Source organism: Microtus oregoni, unplaced genomic scaffold, assembly GCF_018167655.1.
Source record: "Microtus oregoni isolate MIOR12 unplaced genomic scaffold, Mior012 000017F_ref0000208, whole genome shotgun sequence".
NCBI lineage: Eukaryota > Metazoa > Chordata > Mammalia > Rodentia > Cricetidae > Microtus > Microtus oregoni.
The window spans coordinates 4846733-4861666 of record NW_024543076.1 but is presented as its reverse complement, the minus strand read 5'-3'; the positions used below and the strand labels follow the sequence as shown (position 1 = coordinate 4861666).

The following is a 14934-nucleotide window of genomic DNA, read 5'->3' as shown; positions in this document are numbered from 1 at the left end:
AGGCCAGAGAGGGCACCAGATCCCCAGGAGCTGAAGTTACAGACAACTGCAAGTTACCATGTAGGTGCTGGGAACTGATCCGGGGAACCCTGCAGGAACAGTAAGCCTCTTCACCACTAAGCCATCTCACCAGCCCAAAACCTTTCATTGTTTTATTCAGCAAATATAAGACCATTTAAATCATACAGTATTTTAGGACCAGCAAGGTCACTTATCAGGTAAAGACACCTGCCACTAAACCAGATTAATTAATGAAATGATCTGAGTTTTATTCTTGGGGTTCACATGATGGAAGGAAAAACCAGACTCTCAAGTTGTTCTCTTATTGCCTTACATGCGTGAATGCACGTGCACACATACAAATAATAAATGTAATTTAATTAAAAAATCTGATGTGTATGTGTGCTTTCCTCACATGTATGCATGCGTATCACATATGTGCCTGGTGTTCACAAAGGTCAGAAGAGGTCATAGGAGCCTGTGGAACTAAAGTTCAGCCCTTGAGTATTTTTTTTATAAAACAAATACCATTTTAAACATTGAGTGTGAAAAACATTATATTTGGGAGTATGAAAGATTAGCCATTGAAGGGACAATAAATATTTAAAGGTGATACAGTATTTGTAAGCTTGTAGTATATTGGGCCTGGAGAGATGGCTCAGTGATTAAGAGCACTTGCTTACTACTATTCTTGAAGAAAGCCTGAGTTTGGTTCTCAGCACCCACATTGGGTGCCTCACAACTACTTGTAACTCCAGCTGCAGGGGTCTGACACACTTTACTCATGTGTGCAGACATGTACTTATACATATAAATAACTACTTGGAAAAATTTGTTTTGAGCTGATTTCTAAGAGATCGTCTCTTTATTAAATTACAAAATTTTGGGGTGGCGAGTGTAACTCAATCATTTAGCAGGTAGAGACAGGAGGATCAAGGTCAACCTTAGCTACATACTAAGTTCAAGGCCAGCCTAAGCCATATGAGACCCTCTGTTAAAAGGCAGGTACTTTGAAGTTAAAATCTTTTGTCAAATTAGAACAACCTTAGTGGGGTTGGTATCTGTGTTATGGAAAATTATGTCTGTGTTGGGAAGGAGGGTCTGTGACAAAATATCTACCATAACAAATGAGGAAAGATTTATTTTGGTCTACTGTTTCAAAGGATTCAGTTCACAGTCCCCTGGCTCCACTGGCTTGCCCTGAGGAGAAACAACGTCACAGTGAGGGTGTGATGGATCAGAGTTGCTCTTCCAGTGGCCTACCTCCTTCAGTTAAAGTTTCTACTAACTCTCAGAATAGGGTTGTCAGTCAGGGACCAGTCCTTCATCACAAAAGCCTGTAAGGAATTATCTCACATCCAAATCATAGCAGCATCAACTAGTATTACACCTATGCATAAAAAAATAATGTATATGTTCTCTTAACCACTGAGCCATCTCTCCAGCCTAATATATAGGTCTACTTGGGGACCAACGACAAGGATGGGATTCGAACCCACGCGTGCAGAGCACAATGGATTAGCAGTCCATCGCCTTAACCACTCGGCCACCTGCTCTTCCAGAGGTCCTGAGTTCAATTCCCAGCAATCACATGGTGTCTCACAGCCATCTATAATGAGACCTGGCGCCCCCTTCTGACTTGTGGGCACACATGGAAGGAATGCTGTACACATAATAAATAAATATTTTAAAAGCCGGGCGATGGTGGCGCACGCCTTTAATCCCAGCACTCGGGAGGCAGAGGTAGGCGGATCTCTGTGAGTTCGAGACCAGCCTGGTCTATAGAGCTAGTTCCAGGACAGGTTCCAAAGCCACAGAGAAACCCTATCTCAAAAAAAAAAAAATGTATATGTGAACAGAGGAATCTGTAGAGATTTAAAAAGTGAGTGGCGATACCTAAGATTGTAATGAGTTGGCTTGTCTTAAGTTACTTTCTATTGCTGTGATAAGATACCGTTGCCAAGGACCTTACAGAAGAAAGAGTTTCAGAGGGTTAGAACCCATAACTGTCATGGTGGGGAGCATGGCAACAGGCAGGCAGGCATGGTGCTGGAGCTGGAGCTGGGAGCTCTCATGTGAAACACTGTTATAAACACAGAGAAAGAATGGCATAAGTCCCTCTCCCCAGTGACACACCCCTGTTAGTGGAGGCCGCTTGTTTGTTCCTGGCTACCCAGACCACAAAATAATCACTCAGAAATTGTATTATTTACAGTACTGTTTGGCCAATAGCTTAAGCGTATTTCTGGCTAACTCTGATATCCTAAACTAACCCATCTCTATTAATTTGTGTGTCGTCATGTGGCTGTGGCTTACTGGGTAAAGTTCTGTCCAGCATCTGTCTCCAGTGGGGTTATATGGTTTCTCCAGACTCCGCCTTCTTTCTCCCAGCATTCAATTTAGTTTTTTCCACCTAGCTCCATTCTGTCCTGTCTATAGGCCAAGGAAGTTTCTTTATTCATTAACCAATAAAAGCAACACATATATAGAAGGACTTCCCACACCACACCCCCTCTAACAAGGCCACACCTTCTAATCCTTCCCAATAGTTCCACCATCTGAGGACCAAATGTTCAAATCTATGAGCCTATGGGGGCCATTCTCATTCAAACCACCACAAGGATGTAACAGAAGTTTGTTAGTAGAGGTATTTTGTACAGAAAGGGGCCAAACATTACCAAGATATTCTGAAGGGAAGAAAAGACACCATACATAAAACAACTTTTTTTTTAAATTGGATGGACCATTACAAAAAGAAATTATGTCTAGGATAATCCATCAGATTTTACCAAGGATACAAAAAGTCTAAACAAAGACAATTAAAAGGCTTAATTGAAGTAAAGCTGGCCCTGTGATTACAGAAATGGATTCTGTACAGAAGTTAATAAAGGTATTAATGAGAGGGACATTGAGTTGTTTTTGAATGCCCACAAAAATAAGTTTATTTCTGCATTGAGTTGCTAGAGCTTGGGGTGGTTTTTGTTGCTGTTTATCCTTTGTCTGGTTTTTGTTTTGGTTTTTTAAGAGTGTTTTTCTGTGCAGCCTTGGCTGTTCTAAAATTTACTCTGTAGACCAGGCTGGCCTCAAACTCAGAGATCTGCCTGCCTCTACCTCACAAGTGCTGGAATTAAAAGTGTGTGCCACCATGTCCAGCGTGGTTTTGGTTTTGAAGAGTTTTGTTTTTTAAACATTTGTTTAGGAGGGGTCTGCTATGGTTCATGTGGAGGTCAAAGGACAACATGAGAGTCAGTTCTCTCTTTCCACCATGTGAATCCCAGGCTGCAGGCTTGGCAGCAGGCCTGCTGAGCCATCTTTTTTTTTTTTTTTTTTTTTTTTTTGGTTTTTCGAGGCAGGGTTTCTCTGTGGTTTTGGAGCCTGTCCTGGAACTAGCTCTTGTAGACCAGGCTGGTTTCGAACTCACAGAGATCCGCCTGCCTCTGCCTCCCGAGTGCTGGGATTAAAGGCATGCACCACCACCGCCCGGCCCTGCTGAGCCATCTTAACAACTCAGGGATAGGGCTTACGGATTGCCGAACGCTTTCCATTTCGTCAGACGTGGAAACCTTGTGAGATAATTGGGGAAATTTGTATAATTTCTATTTTAAATGTTAGAAACTAACTCTAAAATGTTGAATAATCTGCTCATGGCAAATATAGGAAGTTAAAGGAGAGAGAAAGTACTGGCTTCCTTCTCCAAATGTCCAAGCTCCCCTATGAGCCAGGTCTGGTCTGTGATACTGCACCTCCAGGGCCTTGAACAAGCATGCAGATAACACAGGGAGAGTGGACAGAGATGCCTTCTTTGGGACTGGAGAGATGGGTCAGCAGTTAAGAGCACTGACTGCTCTTCCAGAGGACCCAGGTTCAATTCCCAGCACCCACATGACAGTTCACAACTCTCTGTAACTCCAGTTCCAGCAGATCTGATGTACTTTTCCTGCCAACATTAGTATCAAGCATACACATGGTGTACAGACCATGCAGGCAAGCATTCATACACATTAAAAAATAAAACAGACACAAAACTTCTTCATAGGGGTATTTATGAGAGTCAAATAGCTGTGGGGACAGTGGAAAGACTTACAATTTTTTGTATTTTTTTGTTTTTTTGGTTTTTCGAGACAGGGTTTCTCTGTGGCTTTGGAGCCTGTCCTGGAACTAGCTCTGTAGACCAGGCTGGTCAAGAACTCACAGAGATCCGCCTGCCTCTGCCTCCCGAGTGCTGGGATTAAAGGCGTGCGCCACCATCACCCGGCTACAATTTTGTATATTTCAATGATGTCAAATTTTTATAGTGAACATATATTACTTTTATAAAAATTAAACTAATAAGTCCAATGTATAAGACCATTTTAATGACCTACCAGTATTGCTTTATTGTAGAAACACTTATACTGCTTTGCAGTTGTCAAATCCTGAAGATCAGAATGTCAGGTATCAACTGCAGTAGTGTGTAGAAGATTTGAGTATCTTAAGGAATATAAGTGGTTTAAACAAACTCTAATTGTAAACTCCACCCCCATAGTTTCTGGTTCTACGGATTGAACCTAAGGTCTTAAATACCCTAGACACATAGTCTCACACTGAGTTACATCCCTAACCATTAAAATGCTTCTTCAGAGAATTCTGCCTCCTCTGGTTAGCGTAACTAGGGGAGATTATACCTTTGTGGAAGTAAAACCATGTGCTTTACTGTAAGTATATACTGGAAAAAGAAGGAGGATAAGAAAGACATGAGAGAAAATAATTGTACCAGAACTAAGAATGTATGAAACACCTTAAGGGACTGTAAAATGTAGTATTTAGCTTTCTATCAGTTATGGCAAAGCGGGTTAGATGGTTTGCGTTTTTTTAAATTTATTTATTTATTGAAGTTTATTTATTACTGGGGTGGGGTAGGGTGAGCACACATGCCATGGAATCTGTGTAGAGGTCAGAGGTCAACTTTGCAGTTTATTCTCTCCTTCCACCTTTATGTGGGTATTGGGGGTCAAATTCAGGTCACCAGGCTTATGTGGTAAGCTCCTTTACCCACTCCACCATCTCTAAGTACCATTCTATCCCATGGATGATTTTTTTTAATATACACATTGGGTTGCATTTTTTGCTTGGATGGCTGTTTTACCTGCATGCATGTCTGTGCACCACATGCAAGTTTAAGGGCCCTCAGAGGCCAGAAGAGTGTGTTGGGTCCCCTGGAATTGGAGCACAGGCAGTTATGAGCTGCCATGTGGGTACTGGGGACCAAATTTGGGTCCCCTGGAAGAGCTCTTAATTGATGAGCCACTGCTCCAGCCACCATGCATGGATGATTTTTTAAAGGCCATTTTTTTGTGGAGAAGATTGCCTTTTCTGCTTCCAAATTCCAGGAGCTAGTTAGTTGTCCTTTTCTCTTTATGTCCATAAAGATGAAGATGATAGAATTGGAGTTTTGCACAGCTCAAATACGCATTGGGCTTCTCTCTAACGTTCTGCATTCTTTTCTTCCAGGGAACTATGCATGAAACTTTATAGCATGAGCTGGGGGAACACGCAGAGTTGGCAGGAGTTTGACCGCATCTGTGAATACAATCCGGTGGAGGTGTCCATGCTGACATGTCTCGCTGATGTCCGGGAACCTTGCCAGTTGGGCTGTCGGAACCTCACTTACTGTACGAACTTTAACAACAGGTAGAAAAGTGTTATATATGAAGATGGAGATGCACTATCATTCATTTACTTGTTTTCAGTAAATACCACTTTCGGTTGTGCCCTTCTCGGGTAAAAGAAAGCTGTATTTCTTTTCTTTCTTTTTTTTGGTTTTTCAAGACGGGTTTTCTCTGTAGCTTTGGAGCCTGTCCTGAAACTAGCTCTTGTAGACCAGGCTAGCCTCAAACTCACAGAGATCCGCCTGCCTCTGCCTCCTGAGTGCTGGGATTAAAGGTGTGCACCACCACCATCTGGCAAAAGCTGTATTTCTTTTCTTGAAATGCTCTGTCCCTTTAGTGTGGCCCCTAGAAAGGAAATATGATTGCAAAATCTCTTCTAACCTAAAGATGCCCTGAGACTGTTTAGGGCCTTCTGTTCCTTTTCCTCTCTGCACTGGTGGAAACTGCAGAACAGATCATTTCTGTGCTCTGGACGCTCTTTTCTGTTCTCTTCAGTCACTGAGATATGTTCCAGGCTCTGATCTTGGCCCCCTTTCCTCCTCTTACTATCCTTGATATCTCAGGATACTCTGATTTGAATTGTTCTATAAGTAATCTCTTTAAATTAAACAAGTGACTCACTGAGCGGATGGTGATTGCACCAGCCTGGTCTACATAGTGAAGTCAAGGACAGATAGAGCTACATAGTGAGCTTCTGTCTTGAAAAAAGGGACGATGATTCCAGTTAATAAGTACGCCACATGTGTGGAATTGCTAAGGGAATAGATTTGATATGTTTTCCACAAAAACAGGACAAAGTATTTGTGTTAGTATGTATTAGTTTGATATAGCCACTCCACAATATATACATATTTCAAAACATCATAACAGTTAAAAGTGCTTTTTAAAAAAGAATATATATGAAGAAGTTAGTCCTAAGAAATATGAATTAGAACGTCTGTGAATACTTCCTCAGACCCATTAGAATGGCTAGACTAAAAGACTGGCGGGTGTGCAGAGTGTGTGGGTTCTCACTCTTTCCTGCTGGGTTAAATCTGTGGCCTGTCAGCTCTGTTCTGAAGTGTTTATTCACCCAGGAGACATGAAGGCATATGTCCAGGAAAGTCTCTGTGCCAGCATTATCTGTAATCTCCCATTCTGGGAGAGGATTCCAAAACATCCTCAGGGGGATGAAAAAAAATGACAATAGTCCAAAAGTGGAGTGGCTTACAGAAAGACAGCAAACTCCTAAGACACTCAAATATGAATGGGCTTACATCCAGCAGAGGAAGCCCAATAGTCTCTGTGCTTTCCGACACATGAAGTCTAAGAATAAGAAAAAGTAGTCTGTGGGGATAAGGACCAGAAAACCGGGGGCATCAGCGAACATCAGCGTGGTAGAAATGTTCTGTATTGTACACAGTTCTTGCTTTTGGGGGGGGGGTGTTTGTTTTTGAGACAGGAACTCAGTGCGTAACCCTGGTTATTCTGGAACTCCATATATAGACCAGATTGGCTTCAAACTCACAGAGATCACCTGTCTCTGATCCTCAGTGTTGGGATTAGAGACACAAACCATCCACCACACCCAACTTGTGTAGGGTTTTAGTCACATAGCTGGGTACAGTCTTCAAACATTGAACTAGATTCTCAACCTATACATTATAATACATATGATTAAACTCCAGCAAGTTTTTGTTGTTCTTTTATTTGTTTGAAACAAGGTCTCATGTAGCCCAGGCTGGCCTCAAACTAGCTATACATCTGAGTCTGGACTTGAACTCCTCATCCTCTTGCCTCTCCCTCCAAATATGAGAATTACAGGAATGCACCATCATGGCTGGCTTTAAAGTAGTATTTTATATTAATTTAATTAATTTTTTTCCTCATCAAAAGGTACTACCAGACACTAAAGAGAAAAAACCAGAACCTAGCAGAAAGTATTTATGCGACACGTGTCTGAAAAAGGACATGCCTGTAATGCATGAAGACCCCTTTTATCAGTTTCAACTTTTTTTTCAGATTTTTTTTTATGTGTATGAGTGTTTTGCCTGCCTGTATCTGAGTACCACATACATGCAGAGCCCGCAGGTAGGCCAGAAGAGGGCATCAGAGCTCCTGGAACTAAAGTTTTTTTTTTTGTTTTTTTTGGTTTTTTTTTGGTTTTTCAAGACAGGGTTTCTCTGTGGTTTTGGAGCCTGTCCTGGAACTAGCTCTTGTAGACCAGGCTGGTCTCGAACTCACAGAGATCCGCCTGCCTTTGCCTCCCGAGTGCTGGGATTAGCCTGGAACTAAAGTTAAAGATGGTTTGAGCCACTCCATGGATGCTGGGAACTGAGCCTGGGTTCTCTGCAAGAGCAGCCAGTTCTCACATCACTGAGCCATCTCTCCAGCTCTCTGCTTTATTTTAAACATAATTTCTTTATTGATTCTTTGGGAATTTCCCAATTTAAAACCAAACCAAACAAACAAACAAAAATACTTGTTTTGTTCCTCCATCTTTCCTGCCTCTCCATTTGTCTTAGTGGCGTTGAGAGTAGACCCTTTAGTCCTCTCTGCTTTACTTGGGAGCCACTGTGGGGTGTTCAGTAGACCCTTTAGTCCTCTCTGCTTTACTTGGGAGCCACTGTGGGGTGTTCAGTAGACCCTTTAGTCCTCTCTGCTTTACTTGGGAGCCACTGTGGGGTGTTCAGTAGACCCTTTAGTCCTATCTGCTTTACTTGCAAATTTCTGAGTCACTGGTCTGGCTCAAGGCCTTTGGTGTCTGGTACACCATCATCACCGGAGCCTCTCTGAAACCCCTCTTGGCTATCCCACGGCCCCAGTCATGAGATCCTGTTGGTACCCTTCACATGCTCCAGTAGGTCATAGATGAGGTAGGTGTTAGAGTGCAGCCCTCAACTTTTTAAAAGGGCCAGAAAAAAGCATTTCACACAAAGTAACATTTATTGGGGCTGGAGAGATGGCTCAGAGGTTAAGAGCACTGGCTGCTATTCCAGAGGTCCTGAGTTCAATCCCCAGCAACAACATGGTGGTTCACAACCATCTATAATGGGATCTGGTACCCTCTTCTGGCGGAACACTGTATACTTAATAAATAAAATCTAAAAAAAATTAACATTTATTAATAGATCATAGCTAACAATAAAAAGGAATAAAATACTTGTATAAACAACAAGATGGGTCAAAAAGATTATGGTTTGATGACTGTTCCAGGCCCCTCAAATAGAGTATGAGTTCGCTTATATGAAATTCTAAAACAGGCTAAAGTAATTGTGATGTTCTTTGTATGAGGAGTGTGAACCATGGGCTGATTTGGCAGGGCACACAGGGAACTGTCTGCTGTGGTACAAATATTCCAGTACAAGTTCACATGCCTTTCTAGGAGCAGCTATACATTTGGCAAGTCACATTGCATTTATAATATGTGTATTTTGTTTTTTTATTATACCTCAGTTTTAAAGACATAGACTCATTTATTTTGTGAAATAAAATGAGATGGTCTGGGAATGTTAGTCCTTTCTAAAGCACCTTGAAGTTTTAAACCGCTTCCTAAGAACCCAAGTTAAATTAAAATATGCAGTCGGTGACTTGATGCCACGTTGAGCTTCAGGTGCTTGCGGCCAGAAGCCTATGATTAATTTCATGCACTCTCTCTTTAAGAAAATCAATTTTTCTTAATGTGTGAATGTATGAAGATTTTATTCATTGCTTCTATCTAGGAAATAATTTGTCTCAGTTCCTTCTGAATTCCTTTCTCAGGCCAACAGAACTTTTCAGGAGCTGCAATGCTCAGTCTGACCAGGGAGCCATGAATGACATGAAGCTGTGGGAGAAAGGCAGCATAAAGATGCCCTTCATCAGCATCCCTGTTCTCGACATCAAAAAGTGCCTGCCAGAAATGTGGAAAGCCATCGCGTGTTCGCTGCAGATTAAGCCTTGCCATAGTAAATCCCGAGGAAGCATTATCTGCAAGTAAGTGGGTCTTTCTCTGATGACGTGGTGTGGGCTCCAACCTCCCTGATCTCTGGCAGAGCCTCTCTTTAGAACTTTCTCCTCTGTGCCTCTGCCTCTCCCCCAGGGCAATGCTTTCACACTCTGCTCTGCTTGAAATATGCTCCCCTACCTTCTAGCCTGAGGCTCCTTCTTGGCTCCTGTCAAATACCAGACATTCCTATGGTGCCTTCCCACATTCCATTGGCTGATACTAACTTATCCTTAGTGCAAATTCCCATAGAACTCCATGTGTACTTTATTATGGAAGTGAGCTTAAGAAACAGTTTCTAAATACCTTCGGTGCACAGTTATGCTTTATGCTTTACATCTTTACTATATTTATTTATTTGGTATGTGTTCATTTGTATACCTGTCACAGAGTGTACGGACATCAGAGGACAATTCGAGGGTCCCAGGGATTGAATTCAGCCTTCACAGCAGGCACCTTTATGGCAAGCCATCTTGCTGGCCCCGTATTTATACTTTTTAAAGCACTTTTACATTAGAGAGTGAGGGAGACTCTGAAAGAATAAGATACCTGGGTGAGAGTGTGGTAGCTTCCAGGGATCAAGCTCAAGTTGTTCTTCAGGCTTGGTGCACAGCCCCTCTACCCACTCAGCTATCTCAGGCTCTCTATAGTTTTAATTGTGTTCTTGTCTGTTTGTCATAGGAATTTACTTTCTGGGCCATTGTCTTTTTTCCTCTTTGCTCTTTCTCCTTTGTAGCATGATTAATAAAAAACCTAGAGACAGAAATTGGGGTTTCAGCCTGAAGGTCAGAAAGGCAAATCAGCCACCCACTGCTCTTACCTATGCCTCAGTCCGAAATGTGATCCTGCCTCCAGGAATCTCAGAATGAGACTGTGTCTATGAGCTGTCTCCTCCCACTTTATATTCCTCTCTAGGGCTGGGATTAAAGGCATGCACCGTCTGGTTTCTATGGCAAACTAGTATGGCTGCTGGGATTAAAGGTGTGTGTTACCATATCCTGGTCTGTAAGTCTGGCCAGTGGGGCTGTTTTACTTTTCTGATCCTCAGGCAAGCTTTATTTATTAAAGTACAAATGAAATGCCACTCCAGTCCTTTGCAGCTCCTACTGTATATTATTATTATCCTGGCACACAGTAGCTATCCTGTAAATGCTCGATGAGTGAGAGGGTTAGTGAGTAGCATTAGGTCCTGGTCCTGGTAAATCGTTTGGAAATCTCAGCACAGCCAAGATGACAGCTGCCCGGTGGGGAAACCAGCGCACTAACTACACGATGACCTCAGCTGCTCTCTGAGCGTCTGTTTTCTAGACAGTTCAGATTAACAGGGTCCACATCACTTGTTTTTTCTTATTTGGTTTAGTTTTGATTTTGGAGTCTTACTGTGTCACTCTGTAGTCCAGGCTGGCCTTGGACTCATGGCAATCCCTTGCCTCGGCCTCCTGCGCTCTGAGAGTACAGACCTGAGCTATCATGCCTGGCTCCTGATCAGTTTTCTGACGTGACTTGCGAATGAGCGGAGTAAGGGAAAGGCTGAGGTGTAACTCTGAGAAGTCAAAGGCCCAGGCAGAAGTAGGTACTCTTAGAAAACCTTCCACCAGGGGACCAGACCCTTACTTAAGACTAAAGGAAAATAGTAAAGGGTTATTTATTTAATGTGTGTGAATATTTTGCCTACATATATGTATATGCACCACATGCATGTCAGGTGCTCACAGAACTGTATACCTCTAGAAACATACATCAGAAGAAGACATGGGATCCCCTAGAACTGGGATTGCAGATGGTTTTGAACCACCATGTAGGCACCAGGAACTGAACGTCTGTCCTCTGTAAGAGCGACAAGTACTCTTGACTGTGGAACCATCTTTCTACCCCCTAGACTAAGAAGAGTTTTAAAGCCGGTTGTTAAAGCCGAGCACCTTGATGTTGGTGACTAGAAGGTGTTCGAGTGAAGGGAGCAGAAGCAGCTGACAGGGCCCGAGACTAGGGCCGTCTTTGAAGCACGCTAGTCTAGCTCGGTTTCCTCTTAAAGGTGGGAAAAGCTATACCATTCTTGGAGCAGTAACTAATTTTTGAACAAGGCCTTTGATCTCAGATTACAGGAAGTTAGCTTTGAACTTGCTGTGCAGCTGGAAGTTCACCATCCTCACTCCTAACCAGCTGGGAGGGCTTGCTAAAGGAAAACTCCTCCGGAGAAGTTTCAGAAACAGTCTGACCAGAGGCAGGAGGCAGCGCTGTGAACCCACAATGCACATGCGTTTTTCTTTTAAGATCAGATTGTGTAGAGATTCTCAAGAAATGTGGAGACCAGAACAAATTCCCTGAAGACCACACGGCTGAAAGTATCTGTGAGTTTCTGTCCCCTGCAGATGACCTGGAGAACTGCATCCCTCTGGATACATACCTCAGTAAGTAGTGTGTGCAGCTGCTCTTACAGCCCAGGGACTTCTCTCACCCTGCCCTTGCCCTTTGCCTTGGATGAGACCCTGTGTGTGGTGCTGCCAGCCCTGTTAGGTACTTCTCTTGTTGCTGTGGCAGAAATACTCATCCAAAGCATTTTAAAGGAAGAGGGTGTATCTGGCTCACAGTCTGAGGATACGGGGGCAGCATGGTGGCAGGGGTATGAGGCAGGAGATCTGATTGGGAAGCAGAGAGGTGGTGCTTAGCTCACTTCCCTTCTTCAGTCCAGGGCCCCAGCTCATGGCATGGGGCTGTCCGATAGGGTGGGTCTAATCTCTCTCTCTCTCAGGAGTCCAGAGGTTTGTCTCCTAGGTGATTAGATCCTGTCAAGTTAGCACTGTCATCTTAAAATTTATAAGCAGAAGTTGTATTTTATCTTTCGGAGGAAGTATGAACTTTTTACCAGTCAAGAGTTCTAAAGACCATGATGTCACCAGAACATGAAACTTCCCCTAGGAAGCTGTCAGCTTTTGTCATCAGGAGCTGAGCCCGCTGAGTTCCTACAGGAAGCAGAGCTTGCCTCACTACTTGAGCTTCTTCCTGCCTGATGCTTCTGCCAGAGAGCCTGGTCCCTCATGGAGGGATTCCAGGAGCTCCTAGACAGCAGTGGGAGCAGCGGGATAAATTAGTGTTCGGACTGCCACCAGGGGGCAGCAGTGCCGTAAGCTGGCTGGCCAACAAGAAGCCTGCTTACTGCCTTTCCCCCTTATGATTAAGCCCAGCTGCTGGTAACATAACAGATAGAAGCACAGAAAGCCCAGAGCGAGCAGTCCAAGATGTTTCTGGTGGCGTTAACACCAGGAATCAGGCCTTTAGCCCTTCTTCGCTCTGCTCAGATTTACTTCATGGGCTTTACAGTCACACCATGGCTACTGGCGTTTTACCCAGCTTACTGTAGTTGATAAATGGGAAGAAAGATGAGAAACAACTTCTTAACCTCAGGGAACACCTGTAATTGTATGAAAAACTCAGATGGGTGATCTTTTTTAGCTTTGGACCCATAAGCACCCTGAATAAAAATAAAATAAGAATCTATTAACAAAAGAGAAGAGAGGGTGGCGAATTTTTAGCCGGCAGTATCTGTTAGGTTCTCTCAAGATAAAAAGACCATGTCCCCTAACTTTTGTGACCAGTACTGAAAAAAGAGCATGCTAGGTGGGAACTCCTTGTGGTCTAGGAAGTTCCCCGGAAACCTGTACAAAGTGGTGGGGCCGGTGAACCACGCCCACAGTTCTGCTGAATCTGAGTGGGGCTGAGCATCAAGGAAGCAAAGCCCTAGCGGCTTAGAGCAGTGGGGTCTGCAGAGGAGGCTGATTCATCAGGAGGGAAGCAAAGGGTGCTCTAGTTTGAACAGCAGCACTCTTTAAATCACAAGCGCTTGAGTGTTTCTCTTCCTTCACAGGGTTTCAGAAGGTAAATAGAGTTATGTTCTGGGGTTCGTGATGATGTAATTATCATTTGGTGTCCTTCACAGTGCAAAAGTATCCCTCTTACACATAAATACATGCTTGATTGCCATATCCCAAATATGTCTCATCTCTGAATTGCTTACCACTTAAGTTACATGAGTTACCTTATTCTCTTCCAGATATTAGCCCATGTTAGCATCTCTGTTTTGTCCACTACTATCTAGTGTATTGTAGGTGTCCCGCTAATAAATAAGTGGTTGGCTGTGTTGTGATAAACTGATGAATGATGAGGAAATCCAGGGTTTAGTTAGAGCTTGTCAAAATCAGGCCTTGCTCTGTGCCTGGGAGCCCTCCATTTATTCAGCCACAAGGAAGCCAGATAACACGGAGACTTGGTGTTTATTCTTTTAGATTCGTCCACTGATCTGTTTGGGGTTTTTCAGGGCCAAGTGCTTTAGGTAACATCATAGAAGAAGTGACTCATCCCTGTAACCCAAATCCTTGCCCAGCCAATGAGCTCTGTGAAGTGAACCGAAAAGGGTGTCCATCTGGAGATCTATGCCTTCCGTATTCTTGTGTTCAAGGTAAGGGATGGAGGCTATAGGAGTGGGGTGGGCATGGGATATGCTGCTGGTATTTTCTTATTAGAGTTGTCATTACACCCAGGTTACAGGGACTTTTTCTGTATTTTCCTGTAATGTTTAAGCATTTCCCATGAAAAATGCTTTTATTCAAACAAAGACACATAGAAGTTGTCGTTTCAATTGTAAGCTGATGCTGTCGATGCAGGTTATAGGGTCTCGACTACAGAAGAAAAGAGAAGCTTGAGCCAGTACTTTGTACCTTCTCATCCATGCCAGAAGTTTTTGAAAAACAGACTACCCATTGTTCCCGGAGTTCTTTTCTTCTCTGCAGCACATGGAGGAATACTGTACTCACTGTGACACTGACTTCTCTGTAAAGGCTTACGTGTCCGTGACTGGAGCTCTGCAGGAGAGTTGTTTGCCTAATGTGCAAAGCCTTGGAAACTCATTCCCCAGCGCCACAAAAACAGATCAGTCTTGGTGTGCACGTGCATTCCTATAATCCCAGTGCTTGGGAGGTAGATGCTAAAGTTTCCAGAGTTCAAGGTTACCCCCAGCTGCAGAAGGGATTTGAGGTCTGCCTGAGCAACATGAGAGCCTATTTCAATAAAAACAAAAAGATTAATGTTATGTTGAAATGCATACAAACAGCTGGCTGTGGTGGTGCAGCCTTTAATCCCAGCACTCAGGAGGCAGAGGCAGGTAGATCTGTGAGTTCTAGGACAGCCTGGTCTACAGAGTGAGTTCCAGGACAGCTAGGGCTACATAATGAGACCTTGTCTCAAAAAATAAAAACAACAACAAAACAAACAAAATCATAAGAAATGCAGACAAGTAATTGTTTTGTTACGTATTACATATTGCACACT

The 14934-nt window shown here is 43.2% G+C and overlaps 1 protein-coding gene and 1 non-coding gene across 3 annotated transcripts in view; one reads left to right on the top strand and one right to left on the bottom strand.

Annotated features, from left to right (window-relative positions):
- Reck (reversion inducing cysteine rich protein with kazal motifs) overlaps positions 1 to 14934 on the top strand; it is a 66890-nt gene that overhangs the window by 37823 nt on the left and 14133 nt on the right. For both annotated transcript variants that reach the window (XM_041667888.1, XM_041667889.1), the window contains 4 exons: positions 5491 to 5670; positions 9390 to 9602; positions 11884 to 12020; positions 13925 to 14065. In XM_041667888.1, coding sequence (XP_041523822.1) covers positions 5491 to 5670; positions 9390 to 9602; positions 11884 to 12020; positions 13925 to 14065 — 671 coding nt within the window. The remainder of the gene's footprint in view (positions 1 to 5490; positions 5671 to 9389; positions 9603 to 11883; positions 12021 to 13924; positions 14066 to 14934) is intronic.
- On the bottom strand, positions 1475 to 1556 carry Trnas-gcu. Its single transcript has one exon. It is a non-coding gene; the product is annotated as a tRNA-Ser (tRNA).